Genomic DNA, 26,665 nt, shown 5'->3' with positions numbered 1-26,665 from the left:
TAGAATGACAATATACTTATGAGATTGTGCAAAAAAAAAGAAATGGATAAATTACTTTTCCTAATGGAGCTCTAAATATTATGAATAAATATTCTTAAAGATTCATAATAAGTGTTCAGGAGAAGCAATGCCCAGGAATATTAAGAAACTTGTATTTTCAAAATCTTAACACATAATAACAGAAAATGATTCACCTGGCCCAATATGCATCTACCATTAATAATAAAAATGTAAATAAAACTGAGACCTTTGCTACTTAATGACAGTTAAAAGAAAGCTGATTCTGAAAAATGCAAAAATTGGTTTACTTATTTTAAAAAGAGTACATAATTTGTTCTTTAGAGTGTTTCACAACCACAGCACGCTATTGAAATGTGCTTTTTATTTATACAACTGTACAAAAAATTACTAAAATTAATATTTTTCACTTCTTTACTTGAATTCCACTAAAGTTAATGCTCATAACTTTCACGGAAAATATAGTTTGCATAACTTAGCATTCAAACTGTTCTTACTGACATTTAAAGAAGGAAAGCACAGTTAACTTATTTGAGAACTTATTAAAGAAACCTGGTAGTTAAAAATATAGTTGACTAGAGACAATCCTAATGATCTAGTTACAATCTCTAAGATCTAGTTACAGTAATCATTACATATTTTATTAGTGAAATAGAAAAGCAAAAAGGACCAAAATGCTATTTCTTTTGTTCCTATAAATAATTTACTTACTTTAATTGCCTTTCATTCTCCATGTGTATAAATTACACACCATTATGATAAAGGAAATTAATATTTGTAGAAAAGATAATATGATGTGTTTTGTTATGATTCAAAATTGCTCCCAAGAGCCAAGAACTTAATGCATTTTAAAAATTCTATCTAAAGGCATATAAATCATAAATTTATTATGACAATAACATTTTTTCTCACCTTGAAGTCATTTAATTTCTGGTTCAGTTTTGATCTTCTTATATCATTATTTCGATGCCCCCAAACTACATTCATGGGCTCTTTAAAACTGTCCAAGAAATGTAGCAGAGAGGGAAAAATTGGCTTACTTTTAGAATGAATAATTTAAAATAGGCCTATAAAGCAGTTTGTGAAGACTAAAATGATATGGTCTTTAATCTGTCAACATAAAAGAGGGAGTTAAAACATAAACAAAGTACTATGAACATTTATAGTTCCTTGGTTAACTTTTCAAGCCAAAGGATGTGTTATCTTTGTTAACTTTGTTAACTTTCAAGCCAAAGGATTTGTTATCTGTATAGCAATTGGAGGAGCAGGCCAAATGTAGAAGGTTTAACTGAGAGATGCAAAACTGAATCAATAAGGAAAGGGAGGAAAAACTAAGTGGGCCTCTCCAAAATCCCAGTGTTGAGTGGTGATTGTTACAGGAACATTGTGTGGGGCACAGAACATGGGCTGTGGATTTAAAATCTGGTTTTGCCTCACAGCAGCTTGGTTACCTTTGGCATTCAACTTAACCTCTTTCCCTCTATTTTAATAAAATGGGGTGAAAAAAACATTCCTTGCAGTTGTATATTGTGTTACTATAATTATGTGGTGATGCATGTAAAGCAGGTACTCAGTAAATGCTGTCTGAATGTTGAAGAGCCTACAGAGCAAAGCGGATGAGAACAAGTTCCCTGGAGAGGGATTTCTGTCTCGTTTTCTATTCTATCATTTATAAAATGAAATATTGACTGATAAGGGGCCAAGTTTTTAATCTAACTTTTAACTTTTCAGCGGGAAAATAAGCATACTAATAGATCTCAGGTGGTTGTGAAAATATAATGAGATAAATATGTAACACTTTTAGTAGAGTCACTGACATATAGTAAGTGTTCAATATAGCCTATCTACCATTAGTAATGTTTTCAGTATTTCACACTTCTCTTTATGTGACTTTACAAACATATGCTGGAAAATTAATAGACTGGTTCCCTATAGGGTAACCAACCATCCTTGTTTGCTTAGAGGTGTCCCAGTTTTAGCACTGAAAGTCTTGCATCTTGGGAAAACTCTCAGTGCCTGACAAACTGGAACCACTGGTGGTCCTACAAGTTCATCCATAGTTAATCAAAAAAAACCGTGACTAATGAACCCCTTATCTTGTGTATTGGTCTTCATTTATCCGGGATTTACTCACAATAACCTGAATTCTCTAATAAGAGAGATCCCAGCAAAGATAAACTTCAGCTCACAGAAGTGGGATTTCTATGCTGTGAACTTTTGCTTTCTTTTGGTTTATGTGAGCTTAAAATATGATTTTAATGAAATTCCTTGAGCTTGCTTGTATCCTTTTGAGGTTTTGAGAGCCATGTTCAGTGGCTAAACTGTGTCATCTTAAATCCCTAAAGAGAGGCGCAGCATCCTTTTTCTGACCTATACCTTGCTGAATGCATTTTGGGATGTGCTTCTTTGGCTGTTTCTAAAAATGTGGTCTATTCTGTGAGGCATTTCTATATCCTGTTTCCAAGGAATGCTTGGAGAGGTGATGACACCTCTCAGCCAGGACACACTGACGGTATAAAAACATAAATTGACATGCTCTGCAGAGAGGCCCTAAATGTGCATATTTCATGCAGACTTTAGGTTATACTTATGGATTTTGTTTTGTTTTATTTAGCTAGGTACAGCTTTTTCTAGTAATATATATGGAAAGAGCTCTAAATGAAGAATTATTATATTTTTCTTTCTTTTGGATAAAGGAATTAGGTCATGGCCATTTCTAATATGAATTTAATACTTTTAGCACACTAAAATTTATCTTGCAAATCCAACTACATTCTTCTGCACTTAAGCAAAATTACATTGGTCATTCTTGTACTACTGAATCTAATGTTGTGCTTCCAATATCTGACGTAAAAATGCAGGATGGCTAGAAATCTATGCAAAATCTATGGCCAAAACATCTTGATCTCATTGAATTTTTAAATTTTTAATTAATATATGTATTGCCTAACATATCAGACACTATGCCAGAATAATATATATGTATAGTGCCTGAATATAAATATTGTTAAATACATTTTTATAAATACAGATTAAATATGTAATTGAAAATGTTCTCTTTGTAATACTGAGAGATACATAATGCATAACTAGATACACTAAGAATGAGAAATAATATATTTGGGATTTGTACTTACTAAAATAGGATACACCAACATGTAGTGGAAAAGGTCAAAAGTAAAAAGATCTGGGTTTGTAGTCTACTACTGAAGAGCAGTTTGGGCAAATGTCATAATCTCTCTGAACTTGTTTCCTTATTCATAAAATAGGAATGATGTTATTTTCAGAACTAGCTTTGTGTTAATTTGTCGTTACTATGGACAACAAATTAATTCAATTGTTAGTCCACTTTCAAATATTGAGAAAATGTACTTTTATTAAATTATACAGAATTACATAATTATTAAATATAATTAACTTTATCACATTAAGCTGAAAACGTATGTTCAAATAGTTAATCATCAGGCCAACAGCAACTCTGAACAGAAAATGGTGTGGGCAGCATATGACTGTCGGGGGAATCCTGCAATCTATTTGAAATTCAAGTGCAAAGACCAAAGACCAAAAATGCTGAATGGTTTTCCTCTCCTATGACTCTCAGAAAGATAAAATTAATGGGTATTTTAACAGTATTGAGGCAAACCAAAGTAACATTTAGGCAGCAGCTTCTTGGATGTATGACTGCAGCCAGAGCTAGAACATTGACTAAGGTTACTGCTATCTGGAAAGTAAAATCCAGAGATTTTCTACTTTTACCAGGTATCACTCTAAATAGAAGAATTAAATCTTTTATCGATGAGAGCAGGGGAATGCAAATAAACAGAAACAAAGAAAATGTCATTTTCCAAGGAGAGTTGTTTTCTAGTTGTCAGTGTAGATAAATTAAAAAAAAAAATTAATTTTAAATAATTTTTTTTAAAAAACATTAATTTTAAAGTAATCTATTTGATGTAAACATAGAAAATGAAATAATTAATATCAAATACACTACAAAGTCATTTCAGGAAAATAGCTACCTGTTAATTTTGCTCATTATTTCAATAAATACAGTTATATAACTCTTGTATATTATTATTTTTAAAAGTAACAATATTAAATGGTTAAAAAGTTATGTTTATATTTACCTTTTGTGGAAGAGTTATATTTTTCTTGTTCTTCAATGAATTAAATGCACATAATGATGGAAACAAAAGAAAGAAATCAGCAAATTTATAGTTAGACATGGAAATGTGAATTAACACAATGGCATGAATAATTAAAATGCATAACATATAATGTGACATGATAAATCGCAATGAAAAATCATGAGTTCCCAAATATGGTACTAAAATTAATCAAAGAAAGAATGAATACAGCAATTTAAAGATTTAAAATGAAACAAAAACTTTGGGAAATTAGCATGTTTGGCATTTGAAAAATATATTCTGTATTATTTTTTCTTTCCTTTTAAGAGCTGTATAAAATTTCAGTACCAATTTTATTAAAACATTTCAAATCCATTGTGATTTTTGTTGGAAAAGTATTTAAAAGCATACTTAATTTTCATAACAAAAATTTTTATCATTTCAAAAATGAAAGTTCATATGATAAAGGCTCATATGACAAAATGAAATTTTTTTTTTATCTGATAAATAAAAAATGAATTCCATTTTTACACTTTGTTTGCACCATGGAAACTATTCTGTAACACTTTCCACATTAAAGAAAATTCTAATTTAAGTAATCCTTTCTTTCTTCTCAAATTAATTACATTACAATACACCAAAGTAAAATTAGTTGTTTTGTAGAGACTATACTTCTTAGACATTTTATAAGGCTTTATATCCACCTCTTTGTTTTGTACTATTTACAGAGGACTAATGGCCTGTTTCTATATTCTTGAGGAGGAATATCATTGGAGTTTTAGGTAGGTGATATAATAATGGAAGATATAAAACATAACTAACACATCATTTACTGTTAGTTTGTGAATGATCTCTAAATACTTCTTTAAAAGATCCAGTTGAGCACAAAAAAAGTTACTGGTTGGTTTCAGAAATCCATTTTTACACAACCAAATAAGCTGTCTTCAGCCTTATTATACATAAGGGATATGCTGGGATATCGTGTTGAAATATAACCAGAAAAACGTTGTGGAAGTCTTTGCTTTCAATTATCACATACCATTAGAGTTACTTAAATTATAAGGCTACTTTTTCAAGTACTCTACCTCAAAAATCTGTATTGTGATCACCTCTTTGTTTTTCCCCTAAATCTACTTTAACATAATCAGGCTCTATGTAGCAAACAGGCTAGCACTCTCAATTTTTAAAATAAACTTTAAAACACCTTTTCAAAAATTGAGTAAACATGTCTTTTCAAATGATATGTTAGCCTTTAAGAGATACTGCCTTTATGGTATAAATAGAGAGTAGTATATTTGATTTACAAAAAAAAACAAAAAAAACATACTTTCAGTGAAACAGTCAAATTGTCCCAGCATACATTCCAAAATCAGTAACGTAGATACCTGTACCCAGAAACTGTGTATGAATAAAATTATTTTATAAGTGCCTCAAGAAGGAGTATCAGTATCTAGTAATCTAAACCATTTGAAATATTTGTTCTTACCAATCAGCTGTTTATCAAATTATTTTCTAAACAGAAAACCACCCTTTGTTAAAAATAAAGAAAAAATGGGAAGGAAGTTAAGTGCAGTAGGGGCTTAATCAATTGTAATAGACTGTGGTCAGCATTAATTTTCATGGGAGATGGAACTAAAGTTTAACAAACAATATCGAAAGAATAAAATGACATAATTCTATAGCCTTAAGAACAACAATAAAATCAATCTTAAATAGAACATGCTAAATCCTATCTAACTCATACATCAAATTAAAATTTACTTTTATAAACATATTTTAGGACAAACAAAGCTGTCATGTGAACTGTTCATTTTGAAATAGAATCATAAAAAGATGATGGCAGACAGTATGATCATTTACCAAAAGTCCCAAAGCACGTATTTATATCATAAAAAAAACACCAAGTCTCTTTTATTTATAGGACATTTATATATATATAAAATACATGTTTGTTGTCACATTTTTAAAAAGCTATACGTATATAACTCTAAAGATCATATATTTCAGGAAACTCAAATAACCAAAATGTTTATTAGTGTATTTGTCATATTAAATATCAAAATAACTCCACCAATGTAGTCATTCCCTTCTTCCCACCTTAATTCAATCCTTACAAATTGATGATTTCTCTGAAAGACTGTGAATACAAATATCATAAACAGTAACATTGATATTAACAATAGAACATGAGCTTTTTTAAAAAAACCAAAATCCAACGTACAATACAACTGATTTTGTGGAAGCAATTCTTATTTATACAGAAATAATGAAATAATGTAACCACAATCTCACTACAGGAGAGTTATATGTAGTACCCTTATATGCTTTTGAACTCATAAAATGTTTTATTTGCAACTGGAGGAAATGCAAAGAATTTTAGGAGCACACGAGTTTTAGAATATCAATCTTTAGTAAAATATGATCGGTAACACCGACTTTGTAACTAAACACCCACATTTGTAGTTCTTTCAGTTGTGCAACAGGAGCTCATGAATAGATACGTTAAATAAACACCAACTTTTGTTTTAAAAAATAAATGTTAAAACAATTTCATCTGGGTTATTGCCAGATTAATTATGAATAATTTTAAAATGTTCCCAGAGAGGAGAGGAAAAATGTTAAACATGTCAATTAATAATTCCAATGAATTAACTGCTATTTTAAAAAAGAAAGTCAGAGTTTCACAATGCATCGTATTTTCATGGTTCACTAAATGAAAACCCTTTTAGCAACCCTGAAAACTAAAGCATGGAGTATCAATAGAATGTATTTTCAAAAATATAAACTCAAAAGTTTATCACACCAGTGTTACTCTATTAATAAGTTGATACCTTTAAAAATCTACACTAATTTTCCTATAATCAAGTATTCTGCATGGCAATCTATGCCACATCAGTCTTTGAAACAATGCATTTACCTTCTGAGATCTTTAACATTTCTGTGATACATTCAGTAAAGCACTTCAGTTAAGTGAGAAAAACAAGTACCCCGTACCCTCAATATAAAATGAAATGCAAGTTTTCCATCAGCAACAATAACACTGCTGAAAAAAATAATCAAAGTGTTAACCTTTCAGTTGTTTCACAGGGATGAAGGTTTTTAATAAATATCTTAAAAATAATTCTATTACATTTATATTACAATCCCAAAGTAGAAATTATTTTAGTAAATTGCTTACCAAATCCCTGATTAAAAATATGTGATAAAAAATAATGATACAAATCATTTCACCTACTAAGATATGTGATAGCACTTTGGGTCACAGGAAGAATACTACTTTAACCTAGTGTCTAAAACATCTAGCTCAGGTAGTTTAGAGAATTTAGTTTCTACTAAAATCAGACTGTATACATTCTCTCTCTCTCTCTCTCTTTGTTGCTCAGAAAATGAAGCAATAATATATGCATAAAATAAGAAAATCTTTAAGCAATATGAATTGCTGAAGACACTAAAACATGTGTTTTGTCATTTTTTTATCATCAAACATATTAAAATATAGGCTACTGCTAATCAAGTTAAACGAAAAAAATAGTAAAGGATTCAGAATGATTAAGTTTAATTTTTAAAACATATTTTTAAAGGTAAAATATTCTTTTAATACACAAAATGCCATATTGTACTGCAATTTTAGAATTTTATTTTCTTCCTTTGTCCCTTTGGAATAAGATGTTTCTAGGCCTCCATCCCTTCTGTTAAATGATCATCTAAAATTCATTCATCCAGCAAAACTCACTCAGCAAAAATTGTGTGCATGCCATGAACCACTGTCACTAGGTGTTGGGGATAAAGACTGTAAGAAAATTAAATTTTTAGGATTCAGCAAACTATATATAATCAAAATACCATTCATTTAATAAAAGGGGTATAAATAGAGGTGGTTCTCAAATCCAAGATTTTTGGACAATGATCTCTCTTTATCGGATACCTTGTTCTATACTGCCGCTTCTCACTGGCACTTGTGGGAGCTGTCTTCCCCTACGACTGCTGAACGATGTGTCTGCTGGAGGAGATTGTGTTGGACTTCTCTGTCGGTGCATTCTGCAGGCAAAAAGCAAAGTGGGCATGAAATAATGAAATTCCAACGTGGTCTGACAAAAATCTTTCCTCCTTTCTGTTACTATTAAATTAGACATAACCCCCCTCACTGGGCCAATGGGAGCAGAATCAAACACTTTTTATGATATGTATAAATGGAATACTACAAAAAAGGGTTAAATGAGATAGGGCAATGTGCACCACACACAGTTCTACATAATGAATTCTTAAACTGAGCAGAATCCAATTCACTTATTTTCATTAACTTTCTATTAAGTTGTTCTACCTGGGCAAGTTATTCAGTTTCGGCATTACTGAACCAAATATATCTAATTACAGCCTCTGATCCTAACAACATGGATAAGTGAGGTAAGAAAGGCTGTTGCCTAAACTGCTACTGTTAAGTTGATCTAGACTACAGAATTATTTATAACTGATAAGAATTCTAGCTGCAGACTTTTATAAATTACCACTCACTTGTACTTTATTTCTAAATAGGAACAAATTTGAAAGATACTTAAAATAATCCTGGACACATGTTATGAAATACACTGGTGCTAACATTAAAATTACAAATAAAAATTTGAGAAGTGAGCAGATGTATTACTACTGCCCAGGATTATGCGGACTTCCATCTGTTGGCATTTAAACACTTTTCAAACTAAAGAACTTTAACACATTTTAACACTTTAATGAACACATATAAAAGATTCTTAAAATTTCCTCTTATGCTTTCTAAAGTAAGCACACATTTAATTCCAGGTAACTTATCATAAAAATTTCACATAATTAAAAAAATTATATATGAATATGCCACAAACAGATGAAAGGACATAACACAGCCAAATTTAATTTTCAATGAGAGCTAATTGGCAGAAACTATAGAATACCACCAGCACAGTGAAGATAGATGCAAGTAAAAGAGGATGTGGGAGAGATTTAAGTGTCACAAAGAAAGGATTAAAAGTTATGGTGTCAAAATGAGTGAAAGCTTCGAGTGCTCAGGAAGGTACAACACCACACCAACACCCGGAGGCAGGACATGAATGCTGAGGGGGACACTGAATAGCGACCTTGTCAGAAGCGGAGAAGGTGGCGCCGACCCTCCAGGGACAAGGTGGTGCATAGAACACAGTGTTCTGACACTAGAGTGCTCACTCGACCTTGAGCGAGCAGGATGTTTTCCCCTAATGACTGGCTGATCAGTTGTTCTTGGGGCTGCGTGTCCCCTTCTAGAAAGACATGTTGGGAGAACCCTAAAACATTAGGGCCAAAAAAGATCTTCAGTCAGCAGGTTCACATTAACTTTGATACCAACACATTTGTCCAAGGAAAACCTGGTTACTCATACATGACAGTAATTTCAAAGAAGAGAACCCATCACGCAATTATTGAAATGGAATTCAAATCAAACTGACAAGTTATTATTGCAAATGTGAATGCCATGTGGTTTTAAAAGGCTAATTGGTGTTGCTCTAATGTAATAAACCTCTTGTATGTTCCACCAAGGGCAGAGATTCCTGTCTCTGTTTTTTTGTTTGCTTTTTGCTTTGTTTTGTTTGTTTTATAGAACTCTATCTCGAGTGCCTACAACATAGCTGCATAGAGAGCAAGAGCTCAATAAAGTATGTTGCTTGAATGAGTGACTGTAATTAGGATGATGAATACAGAGAAGCTTCAAGTGCTTGCCTTCAAGAAGAAACACTGTAGGCCTCTATATTTTTACAATCTTCATAATTTTACTCTGTAATAAGCAAGACTATGCCAAAAATAACAGAAGAAGGCTGCCTTTTGAGGTTAATCTAAGTAGACAAAAAAATTAAAACAATATAAGATGGAGAATGCTTCATTAATTATACATCTGATTAAATATAAATGGCTTAAATATGGATAAAAACATGTTCTCTCAGATATAACAATATCTGAAAATGTATGTATCCATATTTTGACGATTATATTACTATGGTGTTTAAAATTATTGTAAAGCCAATTAATGAATTAAAAATTAAAAAACGATGTTTATATATATACTTATTTTTATAAATGCATGCTTTGGCTTTTTTCATTGATTTTGGTATATATTTTAAACAAAATGCATGATTAAAATACCTAGCATGTATTATTTTGACAGAAATAAAATGATACCTTATCCCTTTTAAAGCAATACTGTAAAATTCACTTAGTGACTAAAAATGTGTGAGAATAAAGAATACATATTTATCACCAAAAGCACATAAAGGAGTGTCATTCAACTTCTATTCAGATTGGTAATTTTTCTTTTCCTTTTAAGTAAAATTATTTTTATAATGATTTTGATTCTGAGTATTTATTCATTTAAGAACAACAAAACGGGAAAATGTCAGGTTGAAGATAACAAAAAGATGTTCAGCTTAGATCTTTAATAAAGGTGTATTTTACTTTCTTAAGCTATCAATTAGTGCTTTATCATACTATAATTCAAACCCTGAAACCTGGGCTGTTTCCTCAATTTCCAAATTAAAATAAAAAGTAACTCATAGTGTTCTATATATTAAAACTGTTTATTCTAAATTGACTATCCACATTAACTCAACTATATAGAATTAATTTCTATGGGATAGAGTACATCATCAAGTCCTTTCCAGTGACGAGAGTTTTATCTATTACTCTTTGAAAGCCATTATCATGACAATAAACTTCAATCCTTGTTCAAGATACACTTTCTAAATGTGGCTTGCAAATGGAATTACACAGTTTTCACCTTATTACTGAGAAATGTCATGGATATTACAATTTCACTTAAATCTTGCCCCATTCCTTAAAGCAATTCACAAGCACTAAAAGAAAAGCTCAAATGTGACTTGAAATGTAAATAATTTAGGTGAACTTTCTGTGACATCAAACTAAATGGCAAAAGTATAAAAAGCAATCTCAGGAGCAAATAAATGGCTTCCTGGGTGAACATTCACAGCTCAACCACATATAGTGTTCCATCTCCTGAACCACAAGGCTTGCAGTGTCTGAAAACAGCCTGTAATGTTTGAGGTTAATCGTTTAGCACAAGATATGCTTTTTTCTTTGACATGAAAAGTCCCTCAATAATGAAAGAGTTCCTGCCCCCAGCCACTCTGTAACAAGCATGAGATCACAGACCAAAGGAGAAGCACAGAAAGCCACTTTGCCAGAGGAAGAAAGGAATGTGGTAGCAATGATGAATTATGAAGGGGAAGCTGGGGAGAGGAAAAATGCAGAGCTTGCAGAGAGAAGAGCAAGGTTTTGCAGAGGAGAGATACTAGAACCAAGTATAGTTTGTTTTTAGGCAAGAGGAAAGGACAATTAATCAAGATATTCTGAGGTACAGGATGTAAAGTTGAAAGAATCCAGGCTGTTGTGCCCTGATCTTTTCAGTGAAATGGGATGTGCTAAGAATGTAAGGATGTTAAGAAGAATGACAGAGATTTAGAACAACCTGTTAGAGAATGAAACAGGGAGTGTAGGATGGATAAATAACATAACAGTAACAGCTGTTCCTTACTGAGTATCAGTATAGGGTCATCTATTCATGACAGGAACTGAAAGTGTTTGCACGCATATGCAGGCATGCATGTATTCATGCATACATGTATCTACATGTGTACACACACAAGTATAAACCTATGTACCTTTTTGTATTCTCACACACTAGGAAGTGTTATTATTACTATTTTATTTTATTTTTATTTGATTTTATGACTGAGGGTCATAGAGTGACTCGGAGAAAGATAAACAGCTAAAATGTGGTAGAGGCAGGATCCACACAGGTCTGTCCAGCTCCAGTGCTTGCTCTCTTTTCTGTCTAGAGAGATAGGATTGTTTGTGTATCATGAGAAAAAAAATGGTAATTTCACATCTCAGGATGTGCCATGAATCTTATAACACAAATCATATGTCCAAGTATCAAATTATTTGGCAGGACTTAACAGAACTGTGTTTGAGAGTTTGTGGAATCAAAATATATCAACAATGGTATTTAACAACTACCACTCTAATATGTATATCTGTATCTCTTCATTTTTAAAACATGAGGTTTGTGGCTGCGTATGGTTGCTCACGCTTGTAATCCCAGCACTATGGGAGGCTGAGGCAGGCGGATCACCAGGTCAGGAGTTCAAGAGCAGCCTGACCAACATGGTGAAACCCCGTCTCTACTAAAAATACAAAAATTAGCTGGGCATGGTAGTGTGCGCCTGTAATCCAGCTACTCAGGAGGCTGAGGCAGGAGAATCACTTGCACCTGGGAGGCAGAGGTTGCAGTGAGCCGAGATCGTGTCACTGCACTCCAGCCGGGACAACAGAGCGAGACTCTCAAAAAAAAAAAAAAAGAGGTTTAATTCAAACTTATGTATGCCTGACTCTAGTTCATCTCCAAATAGGTATCTAAACATTTACCACTGAGTTCAATCCATGCCTACGCTCCTTCATCTAAGACTAGAGTTTTTTTTTTTTTTTTTTTTTTTTTTTTGAGACGGAGTCTTGCTCTGCCACCCAGGCTGTAGTGCAGTGGCCGGATCTCAGCTCACTGCAAGCTCCGCCTCCCGGGTTTACGCCATTCTCCTGCCTCAGCCTCCCGAGTAGCTGGGACTACAGGCGCCCGCCTCGTCGCCCGGCTAGTTTTTTGTATTTTTAAGTAGAGACAGGGTTTCACCGTATTAGCCAGGATGGTCTCGATCTCCTGACCTCGTGATCCGCCCGTCTCGGCCTCCCAAAGTGCTGGGATTACAGGCTTGAGCCACCGCGCCCGGCCTAAGACTAGAGTTTTGATTTACACTTAAGTAAAACACACTTCTCAATAAAAATTTGAATCTTTAGTCAGACATTTTTGTTGCTGCAAATGGACTTGCAGTAAATTGCTTCTACCAAAACCTAAAAAAAAAATATGGTTTTGTTTTTTGTTTTTGTTTTTAAACAACTTGTTAAAGGATGGACATGTATGTGGTATTTAAGGTCAAATTTTCAAAGTGGCTCCTACTGTGCTGGTCCCTTACAGGCCTGCACAGGCTCTTTTGCAAGAACACACCATAAAATGCCTATGTAAGCAATTCTAAATAGTAGTCCCAATAAAGAAATAAAGCATCCCCCAGTTAGAATGTAGAGTGTAGTTTCCACAAGAAGAAAAGTCACTAGAATGGAATGCAGAAATGATGGGCAGCAGTTCTCATGGGTGAATTCACATGAAGATGAAAAGCTAGACTTTTATCTTATCAAGAAGCTTCCCAAGAAAATATGATGCTTAAGTGGCTTGGCACAAAAGATATAAATCAGTTCTACTTGTCTCCTAACCACAGCTGGTCATCATCTCTTTCGAAATATATTCTTACAAGGCTATCTGTCATGAGGTTACGTTTGTTGAGGGCAATAAAAGGCCTTTAAAATTATGATCATTAAACAGCAAATTTTGCCAGAAACCAATGCAAAACTGTGTAGTATGACTCCTTTTGGGAAGTTATCAACTCTCAAAGGCCAGGAGTCAGTGTCCAAAGCATTTATACTGTGTCTTCGGTTCACGTGTAGCTAGACGTAAATTCAAGGTATCTTCTTGATAGCTCTTATTCACAGCTAACATAAATTAGAAAACCCAGGACAGTTCTTCTCTGGTAACTTGCTATTCAACAATTCACACAGAAACTAGGCATGTAGCTTACACTCTAATAAAAATCAATGAAAAGCTTTAATTATAATCAAGCACATCTAAAAGGTTACAGCTTTCTACTTTAAACTATAAGCAAAGGAAAGGCAAGAGTACTAGGAATATAATTCGTAAGTGCCATACATTTGAAAATAAAAGTCTATCAAATCCTTGCTATTCTGATTGGAGGATTTGTGTTTATTCGCAGATTACTTTCAGAGTTGCAAAGGCAGATGCTTCAATATCACTAATCTGGAGTTAAGCACCTCCAGTTGACTCTGACATCATCTATCATTTTCTAAAATAGTATATACTATTGCCAAAAAACTTGTTCACTAATATATCCTTAATATATAACTACACACAGTAGTCACTCAACTAGCAATTTTTTTTTTTTTTTTTGAGACAGAGTCTCGCTCTGTCGTCCAGGCTGGAGCACAGTGGCCGGATCTCAGCTCACTGCAAGCTCCGCCTCCCGGGTTTACGCTATTCTCCTGCCTCAGCCTCCCGAGTAGCTGGGACTACAGGTGCCCGCCACCTCGCCCGGCTAGTTTTTTTTATATTTTTTTAGTAGAGACGGGGTTTCACCGTGTTAGCCAGGATGGTCTCGATCTCCTGACCTCGTGATCCGCCCGTCTCGGCCTCCCAAAGTGCTGGGATTACAGGCTTGAGCCATTGCACCCGGCCAGCAATTTTTTTTTTTTTTTTTTTTTGAGACGGAGTTTTGCTCTTGTTGCCCAGGCTGGAATGCAATGACACAATCTCAGCTCACTGCAACCTCCGCCTCCCAGGTTCAAGCAATTCTCCTGCCTCAGCCTCCTGAGTAGCTGGGATTACAGGCATGCACCACGATGTCCAGCTACTTTTGTATTTTTAGTAGAGATGGGGTTTCTCCAGGTTGGTCTCAAACTCCCAACCTCAGGTGATTTGTCTGCCTTGGCCTCCCAAAGTGCTGGGATTACAAGTGTGAGCTACCATGCCCAGTTTCAACTAGTACTTTTAAAAAATGAATGAAAGAATACTGAATAGAATTAAAAGAATACAACTTCAAGGAAAAGGTTTAGTCATATCAAAATAATTGAAATTCTGTAGAGGGGCTGAAAATGATGGTTGAAGATTGAAAATTTATCTAAGAAATCATAGTTATTTACAATGATGGTAAAGAAATTGCAGTTAATTGAGCTGGGATTAAAGAACGTGAAAATCAAACATGGTTTCATCAAAGGCTATCGATCAATTTCCTTCCTCAAAGTCCAACTCCTTTTACTACTCAACACTTTTCGTGAGTCCCCTGTATCCTTACTCCATTGTAAATCAAGTTCCCTAAATAGTCATATCTCCACAGACCACTGTCCAGAAGTAAATTTCATCTCCCTTTTACCTACCATATCCATTGATATGTCTCACACCTACTCATTTTTCAGATCTCAACTCAAGTGTTAATATCCTCTGGAAAGCTTTTCTCTTTTGCTACTTGTTATTTTATTACTTGAACTTAGCACATAGTTGGTACATATCTGTTAAATGAATGAATCACTGAATTGTACAAATTCTATCTCTACTAGGCCTATTGGGATAGCCTGGCTGATGCCTTGCATCTACCCCTAGGTCCTTTGGTCCACCTTCCAAAAATCAAAGTGATCTATAATTCTGGAACTCAAAACAGATCTTCTGCCTCCCATGTTTAAAGTACATCTGTGGCTCTCAGATCAATAAAGAAGTTGAAATTCTTTAGCATGGTATTAACATGGCATAGTGATGTCACTCATTTAACCTCTCAGAATTTCTCTGATTTTATTTTCAGGCCTCTTTTCTATCCACTGAATCCTGTTCTCCATCCCAAAACTGGTATCATTTCCCCAAACTCAAGAAAATATTTCCAATCTCAGTGTTTTCTCACGTTGTCCCCTCTTAGAATACTCCACTCTTCACACATACTTTTATGTATTTGGATTTAGCTCAAGGGACATCTGTTTATGAAGCATTTCCTAATTACATCCTTACCCCACACCTTTCCTTATGTTCATACTGTACCTGTGCATACCTCTATATGAAAACTATGATACTTGAATACACTCATTTATTTACATCTGTGTCCCTTTACATGCTCTCAATCATTGTTGGATAAATGAATGGGTGAATGAATATATGTTAGTTGCAATTCTTAGGTCTTTTTATACCATGTTAACAACAAAAAGTGTCAATATGTTGTACCTAAAAATACTTAAAACCTTTGTGGAATTGGACAAATTGCAAACAAAAGGTTAGCAATCTCTTATAATTTTTACACTAACTCAATGTATATCCTTGGTTATAATATACCAGTAGAATATTAGAATATAAATTTGTAGAAAAGTGATTTTTTTAAAAGATGGCATTATTTAGATAAATAAGACAGTCAATAATTTGCATATTCCAGGCACTACATTCATTGGTAATATTTAAAATGATATCAGAAACAAAATATTAATGTTCTAATATGTATATAGGAATGAGTATGGATTTAATCCTTATTAGTAATCAGAATGATCACTAAGAGAAATACATAATTATTTTTTAAACCCTAAGATTTAAGAAATGCCTTGAAATTATCCTTCTCTTCTTCAATGAGATCATTTCCATTTAGGGGTAGGTTTAGTTACATGAATGCCTTTAAACATCACAATTGTGTTTAAGAACTGATCATGTAAAATGAGTGACAGCACCCCTAAATATACTCATAAAATGGAAGATGTCAGCACACCACAACACCAAGCCTACCTTTCTGCATCAGAGGTAGTGCTTTTCCTAGTCTGTTTTTGGATGCTAGATCTTTCAGACTTTCTGGAGTGCCTGTGGAATGAAATGTTAAACACAAAATATATGATGAATAAAGCTACATTAACATCATACAATGATAAACGCAATAGACATGAAAAATGGCAACTATATTACCTAAATGATTTTGTCAGTCAGTACTTTTCAAAAATAAATAAACGAATGAATGATGAATGAATAAATAAAATGAAAACCAGAATTGGTGCCAAGTGGAAGACACAAGTTGCCCAACAGAAGATGCGAGAAGCTGACATTTCATTAGTCTAGACAAGTATGTCTACAATATGAATCCCTACTGAGCAACTTAGCCTCTGCTGATGACCAAACAAATACAATGATGAAACGTAATAATGACAAATGTGATGATGGTAATAGTTTAGGTGCTGAAAGGCTTCAAAGGGGTGAAATGCCCTCCACTTTCACAAGTTGAAACTTGGTGCTACAAAGATTTTTTCGTTCTGTTCCCCACAAATTGTGAAGAAAAGAGAAGAAAAATGCTATAGTTAAAGATGTTTTACATAAATGAAAGTATTTATATAAACTATTAAATTCATTTAAAAATTTTTCATAGATGCTTGTGTAAACTATATAGTATTTTTAAAGCACATAGCATTTTAATCACATTGCAAACCACAGTCCCCAGTTTATTCTACTGTTTAAAAGTACATATGTGCATTGAACATTTGAAATGCATTTTTCCCACAGAAATAATTTTTCTATAAAAAGTTTGCTTCTCTACGGCAGCTTACATATGTCTAATTAGCCTAAAATGTCTGAAGTACCATATATTTAAGCAATGTAAAATATTGTGGTCAAGAAGCTCACACTTATTACAAAAGAGTGAAACCCTAAGAATGTGTATTTAATATTATCTACAAATTAAGCTTATTTTTCTTTACTGATATCCCTTTCCCCCAACAATGTTGAGACAAATATTGTCTTTACTTATTAATGTGTGACATCCTAATTAAGTACCTACTATATACCAAGTTCTGCTAGGCACTAGGAACACATATCAAGGTACAAGCCTTCACAGGCTGTTACAGAGTTCTGAGACTGCTCATCTCTCCCAATCTCTTCCACTTTCGCCAGAAATTGTGTTCACACTCTCTTGCCCCTTCAATTCAGGGTTTCCGCTGTGTGTTTTCAGACTCGTGTTAATCTGACATCCCACTTCTAAGATAAAAAAGGAAGAAATAGAGGAAGGAGACATCATATTCCCTTACCAGTTAGAAAAGAGGGTACTCAATATATTGAGGGATAACTATGGCAGGCACTGACGGGGGTATGAAGGTATTTTAACTCCATGAAAATCCTTTAAGAATGTGTCATTTCCATTTTGTAGATGAAGAAACAGGCTTAGGGAAAGGCTACTCAGTTAGAAAGTGGCAAAGCTAGGATTAAAATCTAAGTCTATCTGGCTCCTAAGCTGTTTCTGTTATATACTATACAGCAAAGAGAGTGGAAGAGATAGATTCTGACACACGCCTTATGGGTGTATCTTTGTTCTGGAATGAAGAAACGAAACCATGAAATCAGGTGCCGGGAAATCACTAACAAATGACTCTCTCTCTCTGACATTAAGGTCCTTATTTACCTGATTGCTTCTACGGTCAGGAGAGGGGATCATGGGTGGTAGGCGGGCAGAGACTTCACGATTGATTTCATGGCTGAAATCAATGGGAGATGTTGTTGGGAATGGAATCTTGTTCCTGAAGCACAGGGAAGAAGGCATAAGCATAGTGGGAGAATGAGAAGTAAGGGGAGAAGAGAGGATTGGTAATTAGATCTGCAGGCTCAGGAGGTATTGGAGCTCGAAATAAAAATATAGTTATGGGAAATTTATGCTTGGTCCCCACAGTGCTTGGGCAACTGACTGGAAGATCAAATACTCCTTTTCTCATCTTCAGCACAAGTAGAGCAGATGAGAGCGGAGAGATTCAGGAAGACCCACAAAATGTACTGTCATTAAGATTTCCAATCATTCATTCATTCATCCAACAAATACTTGTGCATGTATATGTACTAGGCACTGTTCTAGGTGGTTGGAATATGTCTGTGGAAAAAAACCACAATTATCTCTACCTTCAAGAAATGTACATTTTGTTGATACAAGACAAAAAATAAACAACAAAAAGTAGCTCAAACAAGTACATTATATAGTATGGGAAAAGGTGACACATGCCAACAACAAAAGTAAACCAGGGTAAAAAGGTGGGAGTTTACGGGCAGGGGCAGATTGCAATTTTAAGTAGGGTGGTTGGAAAGGACTTATTTAAATGGTGACATTTTGGCAAAGACATAAAGTGAAAGAGATAGCCATGTATATTGTTAGAGAAAAAGCACCTCAGGAAAAGGGAAGAAATAATAAGATATAATAAGGAGGCAGGGGTCAAGAGAGGTGATTCAGATGAAAAATTTTATAGGAGAAGACAGAGAAATCGTGTAGAATCTGGTGGGCCCTTGAATAAGACTTCTGTACAATCAAAGGGTTATAGGCATCTTTTTGAAATAGCCTGCTTTTCTTCTGATCCCTGGCAACTTCTATTAATTTCTAGACCCAATTGATATTTCATTTCCTCTGTGAAACTTTCAAACTCCTCCTCCTCTTTTCATCTCCTAAAATGTAATGGATTCATATATTAGATTATCTCAGTAATCAATGATTGTTAAAACAGTGATGATGATATTACTAATATACAACATTTACTGAGAGCTTTCTCTGTGCTAGCATGTTCACTTTATCTGCATTATCTTATATCTTCTTTCCAATTCAGAAGTAGGTACTACTCTTTTATCCTTTTTAGGAATAAGAAAATTGAGAGTTAGAGATTACTTTGTTCTAGCTTACATGGTCATTCAACATCTAGCCAGGAGGTGAACTGAGAGTCCATAACCTGAACAGCAGTAATTATGTTGTATCTCTGGCTAAAATAATTAATTCTAGAGTCAGACTGGGTGTAATCTCAGCTCTGTTTCTGGCTAGTCAGGCGATTTTGGTGAAGTTACTTAATGTCTCCATGCTTTAGTTTTCTTTTACCTAAAGAGTGGCCATAATACCACTACCACTGCACAGGTTTTGCTAATTTTAAATATTTCAGTAGTACTTAGATTGTAGTATTTGTAGTTTTTGTAGTATTACATAGAATTAGAATTGACTGTTTTTTGCATTACTTGGAATTAGCAAGTGGTGCTATTAAAATATTGCTTTAAATATTTGTTTCTTGAAGGCAAAGACTTTTCTTACTCATCTATAAAAATATAAAACTCAGAGCCAGTGGTCTATAACTGGATAACAAATATTCATGCAAAGGCTCATAATCTAACTTTTTAATTTTTATTTTCATTTTTAACCCTCTTATTGAGGATGCCCCTTTTTTCTCTTCAAATATCAATGAAATTTACTTTCATTAAAGATTCTCCTAAAGAAAACTACAAAGGATATGTCTTTACAATTCTTCTAACCCCTTAAAAGAATATGCAAATTGAGTTAAAATGATATGCACTTAATTGCAATAATTTCCTGTAAAGGAGCAGAGAATAAGATAGAAAATTCTAATGTTATTTTCTATTTTCAATCCTAAATTATAGCCAAAATATTGTATATTTTAACACAGCCATTTCTTAGAATAAATTGGATTGAGAGATGTAAAATAGGAAAGGCTAGAACAATCCATAGTAATTTTAATTGTCCTATAGACATTAAAATTCCACTATCCCATGTATAACCAGTTAAGTTTAGAGATGAAGAAAGTTAGTCCATAAAAGTTTATGTGTCTTATTCGAGCTATGACAGACCTTAATAAGTTGATGAGGATAACACCATCACACCTCACACCCCTAAGTACTTAAGTTATCTGCTGACTCTGCCACATGTTCACTTTGAATGATTAGATGTTTACCTGAGAGATCCCTGGGCACGAGTGAACAAGACAAGACTGTTTCAGTGTTTTCATTATGTTTATAGTCATTAGACATTTTTTAAGTCTAAACATGCTTTCTTGTTCTGGTATAAATTTTTTATCTTTACAGTATTATTCATAAAGAATATTTACTTGGTTTACACATGCAAGAATCAGAAATCTTGAGTTTTTCTCCCTTTATTCACAACTGAATTTTTATGTGATTTTTGGCCTTATGCTTTCTAGTTCACAGTGTACTAAAGAAATTTTTTTAAAGCTATAAAAGTACATTCAAATGTAAGGTATAAGAGCAATTATTTTATTATTAAATCAAAGCAAGAGTAAAAATCAGAAAATGGGATGTTTCTACTTAAACCTCAATTCTTTTGAAGTTCCATTTTCAGTGATTATTTCCTCTCTATTAATTTAGTGTGAAGATTTATAAAATGAACTGATGAAAAACAGAGATAATTGTTAAAAATTTATGTGTTTTATTTTCCTTTTCAATATCTAATTTCAGTAAGGGTAACTCCCTAAAGACATTGGTAAATAAAGCTTTTCTGAAGGCATTAAAATTTTATTAAATGACAAAATTAATACTAAAATTTTATTTAAGGATGAAATTAACATTATGTAGTAGACTTTTGTTTTGCTTTGGAAATACTGTAGCAAAAGTCTACTACATAATGTTTTCATTTAATTAGAGTTAACACTTGTATCATAAGAATATATCTGTCCATATTTTGGCTACTTAGATGGCTTATACTGTCTTAATGTGCAATGCAAATCTCTATCACCCTATTTACTCATTAAGTTTGGGAAGGAAAAATTAAATTGGAATAGAATCAACCTAAATAAGAGATGTTCCTATGCAGTGAAAATGGATGCATGCAATTAAGATACATTTACCTTCCTGTATATTATTGATGTTTATGTATATGACTGTAGCTATTAAATAGACTCACCATATTTTAGTTCATGGATACACTTTGTTCATTCATTCAAAGAGTATTTTTGAAAAGCACAGATAATAAAGGATGTTATAGAGCAAAAAGAAATAAGGTAATGTACTGAATTTATTTATAAGTGGTTCTTCACTAACTCTGAAAATATGTGGCAACTGCCATGAATCCTGGAAGTGAAAAAGTTTGTGACTTGTTTGTCCCAGAATATTTTCAAAGGAGGAATAAGATTAATTCATTTTAAATCAAAAGAAACCACTTGACAATTTTGGTTGAGGATTCTTAGAGACAAGTAGCTGCTACCAACTAATAGGCATAGGAAACCACACAAATTTGGTTATCTGCAAAAGAAATTAGAGCCACTTTAGCAGAACAACTCAGTAATTAAATATAGTGGGATGCTTTACTTAACTGAAAAATTTAAAGTTCTGGAAATAAGATTATTTTACCAAATATTTTTGGTATTTGAGTTAAGCACTACTAAATTGTACCGTTAAAAATCATATATACATATATATGTGTGTATATACATATATGTGTGTATACATACGGCTGACTACTTAGATGGCTTATACTGTCTTAATGTGCTATATATACAAACACACACACACACATATATACACAAACACATATATATACCATTCTCAATCAAAATGTTGAAGATAGTAACTCCAGCTATTTGTTAAAGTCAGTGACATGTTAAAATATACCTCAAAATGGACCCAATGAAAATATTGCATTTTCTTGAATAAAACATTTACCAAAATAGTTTAAAGTTTTATTCAATAATAACTTACACTAGCCTTTCATTCTTAAAGATGATTGATTAAACTGTAAGCACTAAACTCAGAACTCTGATGCTTCAGGGCCATATGAAAATATATTTTTCTAAATGGCTACTCACACATTTTGGTTAATTTCAAGCTACAACTCAATCTAAGTTTAATTAAAACTCATATAATTACATATATAGAGATTCATTAGTATTTTCATGTATTAAAATAATGTTATTTATAAGGAGATGCTTTGTTATTGGAACGATTTTTTTTAAGGGTCAACAGTTTTAGAAATAAAACTACAAGAAAATTTTCACTACAATTTTAATATCAGAAATATGCCCTGGGATTCCAAATTCATGTACTTTTTCTTCATCAATGTTTTAAATTTCCTCAATTTCTAGAAAATATTCTTAGATAAACCTACCTTCTTGTTAATTCCAAATAAATCTATGGTATCACTTGAGATAAAACTGAGAATGCTTACTACTAAAATTAAATTATGGAGAAATAGTTCACTAAACATTATGTGTTTGTGTACACATATATGCTGTGGGAAACAAGAGGGCAACTAAATGCTTTCAGTTTATTTGAATGTACTGGAGAACTCTCTTAAGGAATAATTTACGTTCTGCATTACAATGTTATTTTCAAAATAATCAACTATGGCCCTGATAGAAGATATCCAAAACTGAATTGTATAAATTGTTATTAACTTTAGAATATTTTCCTGGCTACCAGTGTCCAATGATAAAAGTCACCTAATGCCTAAATTCTTATGAACATTCACTATATCCAAATCTCATGTCATATTTACTTCATTTAGAAATTGGCAGAAACTTCTGAATGAGTAAAATCAGAGCTGATGAGAAATGAAATGCCACTGTTCATTATGATTTGCCAAGTGGTTGACCGGGTAACCTATGAATGTAACATTAGTTGACATAATTTATCTCTCATTTTGTAAGTACATATTCATCTTATATTTTAATACAATTGTATTGTAATAATTTTCTATTCTCTACAGTAATAAATAATAGTATCAAGACATATAAAATGTATTTATTTTGGTTGAACATAGGACTTATCTATAAATACGTCATCATACAAAAGCAAAATATGTACTCAAAATTATGTATTTAGTAAGAATTTATTTGAATAATCTTATCTAAAAGGATCATTTCTGCTCCCAAAATCTACTCTTATAGTTATAATCTAGACAATCAAATGGAATAATTCATATACCACTAAATTAAGCTAATAACATCTCATGTATGTAAGAACTGAAAGTATTATTTGAATTTCCATTTTGCTTAATCAATGCCCAGATAAACTTACATTTATATTCATTACAAAGATCATCATGTTTAATTTTCCTATACTCAGTCAATACAGAAGATGAAATCTACTATTTTATTTGTTTTGGAATACATACAAAGGTTTTCTAGAATTATCTTTTCTTTTTTTATTTTCTTGGGGATGGGAGGCAGACAGGGTCTCACTCTGTTGCCCAGGCTGGAATGCAGTGGTATGACCATGGCTCACTATAACCTTGACCTCCTGGGCTCACAGATTGTGTGCCCACCTCACCCTCCTGAGTAGCTGGGACTACAGGCACGTGCCACCACACTCAGCTAATTCTGAAACTGTTTGCAGAGATGCAGTCTTACTATGGTGCCCAGGCTGGTCTCAAACTTCTGGGCTCAAGTAATCCTCCCCACTTAGCCTTGGCACCTCAAAGTGCTGGGATTACAGGTGTGAGCTACTATGCCTGGCACAGAATTATCTTTTCTAAAAGAAAATTCTAAGTTCCATGATGGCCAGGACTTTGTCTGTCTTAATCACTGTTGTGACCTAGTCATTAGAATAGGGTGCATAGTAGGGGTACAATAAGTATTTATTGAATAAATGAGTAGCAATATAGATATAAATTTTTATTTTATTTACACAATTATTTTATATTCTTTTTTGAGAAGACTCTACATTTGTAACACTTTTTAGATTGGTTACTAGTTTTTCTAGTACCAGAATTTCTATCCTAGAAATCAGATAGTAGCAGAAAGAATTACATTTAGTTTCCAAATACGTAAGTATAAATCACATTGAGGCAAGTATCTTAGAGATTAAAAGATGCTAAAACGTTCCTGAAACCTTCATAAAATATCAGTTTGTAGTATTTTCCAATATCCGTAAAACAACCTTAATTTTTTTCTTGGTGACAATGTTTCCTTTTTCTTTCAAGCTAAAATCCTGAGGATATCTTGATTGCTTACAAATACAGAAAATAAATTGTATCGCGCTTACCTAGGGCTTAAATTACTCTGCCATACATACACACACTAAAAAAAAAACTGTATGTTTACATGACTAGTCGTGCTGCTTCTGAGATACCACATCTACTTATCTGCTGAATAAATATTACCAATGTGTTGGCTGAATTTCTGCTTGAACCAGAAGAGAAGCATCTCAAACATCCAAAAACCTTTGTGACCAGTCAGGAAAACACATTTAAAGATAAAGCCTATATATATAAACACCATAAAATAGGAAAACTGGGTCAACTTCAAACTGAGAAGAACAAAGTAATGGAAAATATATGTTGTGGCACTTCTGACATATCAGCATAAAGTGGATTCAAAGCACTGATGCTATTTTTAAAAACCTACCTTGTGTACTGACCCCTTAGCCCTGGACAATATTGTGTTTAACAATACAATATTTATAATATATATAAAAAGCAGGTATTTTACTTTATAAAACAGACATTTCTTAATATAATCAAAGCCTAAACTTCATTGTTAACGAGTGTACACAGCAGCAAAACAAGACAACTGAGATAAAACCATCAACCAATATAACAAACAATAGGCTCTGTGACAGATTTTAGTATAATCTAAAGCACCTGAGAATTTTTATTTATTTACTTGTCAACAAAAACAGTATTTAAATTTGTTTCCAGAAATTCAAAACACAATCAAATGCCCTTCAAAACAGAACATTCTTTCAATGGATCCTGACTTCACTGTGTTTAAACTCTGTCATTTGTATGCTATCCTCATTTCAGTAAATATTCTGAGGTGCTTTACTAGAGTTGGCTACATCCAACATATCTGGCTCTGGCTTCTGGAATAAAGCACAGCACATTCAACACTTCTCTTGGTTATCCTTCAGTTGGTGGCCTATAAGCTTCTAGAAGCCACTTGTCTGTGAGGAGGAGTTGACTAGTACCTGTCATTCTCCGGAGACGCATGCTGGATTTGAATCCTGGGACTAGGAGGTCGTCTCCTATCTAGGGAGGGGGACCATCTACCCCTGTTTGCCCAGTGAACAAGACAGGAAAAAACAGGACATTTAGTAACTCCTAAAATAAAAGAATACATGGAACAACAGGACTGGAAAAGCACCCCATAAAGGCAAAGTGTAGATTCTTTGCTCCATAATTTAATTTTCACTTTTATAAGCCTTGGAAAGATAAGTTACAATACTTTAAGAACATTAAAACCTGTAATCTTACAAGTGAATAAAGAAACAATTTATTCAGGAGACGTTTGGAATCTGCCTAGTAAGTGTAGTTTTGTTCTTCCAAAATGTACTTCTATGTGCATATTTAATCTATAAATATATACGTATTAATGTAACTTTAAGTTCTTAAAGATGCATCTTCAGGAATCTGGCTTACGTTTGAATAAATAGGTTTAATAAGGTACCAATGATTTTGTGATACCAGGCTCTGAAATTACTGGGTAGAGTTGCAAAGGTGGGGATGTGTGAATTTAATACAAAGCAGGAACACAGTTAAGTAGAAGAAATAAAAATGTTCTTTAATGTTGAAACAGTGATATGAAGAAATAATTCATGGGAAAGCTACCAGTGAATTCTTAAATTGTCTTGTCAAAAACCACAGGGCTAATTACTGAACTTTAAAAGCTGTAAGTAAACGATACTGATAAACAAAAGCGAAGAACATAGACATATGAAATGATAAATTAGCATTAATTTTTTTAGTTTCACTGGTTTTTATTTGCAAAAGTATGTCAATTAAATGGATGCTTTTCAGCTCAGCATTTACAATAATACTTTTCTTGTGATTAACAGTAAACACAAGTTAGAAAACTGGTTCATTACTTTGTTAAGTTACCTTTAGATTCTGTCTGTGTACAGCCACAGATTTCAAACATCTAGTTAAAACTGAGGAAATAAGACATTGAATGGGTCAGAATTAAATTTTTTTATTTATTATATATGAAAATTCTAACAGGACATTTTTCTATAGATATTGGCTTTCTTGTATGAAAGAAGGAATAAGTGGATAGTCTTAATTTTTTTTTTTTTTTTTGAGACGGAGTCTTGCTCTGCCGCCCAGGCTGGAGTGCAGTGGCCGGCTTCT

At 33.2% G+C, this 26,665-nt stretch overlaps 1 protein-coding gene across 49 annotated transcripts in view; it reads right to left on the bottom strand.

Annotated features, from left to right (window-relative positions):
* Nucleotides 1-26,665, bottom strand: part of RIMS1 (regulating synaptic membrane exocytosis 1) — a 519,140-nt gene that overhangs the window by 115,525 nt on the left and 376,950 nt on the right. For 20 of the 49 annotated variants that reach the window (XM_033217626.1, XM_033217618.1, XM_033217627.1 and 17 more), the window contains one exon: nucleotides 8,068-8,180. In XM_033217626.1, coding sequence (XP_033073517.1) covers nucleotides 8,068-8,180 — 113 coding nt within the window. Of the gene's footprint in view, nucleotides 1-4,142; nucleotides 4,173-8,067; nucleotides 8,181-16,581; nucleotides 16,654-26,665 lie in introns of all 49 variants that reach the window. The other 29 variants (XM_033217624.1, XM_033217610.1, XM_033217628.1 and 26 more) reach the window with 3 other exon arrangements.

Source organism: Trachypithecus francoisi, unplaced genomic scaffold (genome assembly GCF_009764315.1).
Source record: "Trachypithecus francoisi isolate TF-2019V2 unplaced genomic scaffold, Tfra_2.0 Lachesis_group10, whole genome shotgun sequence".
NCBI lineage: Eukaryota > Metazoa > Chordata > Mammalia > Primates > Cercopithecidae > Trachypithecus > Trachypithecus francoisi.
Note: the sequence above shows the minus strand (reverse complement) of the source record. Positions and strands in the feature narration are given on the sequence as shown.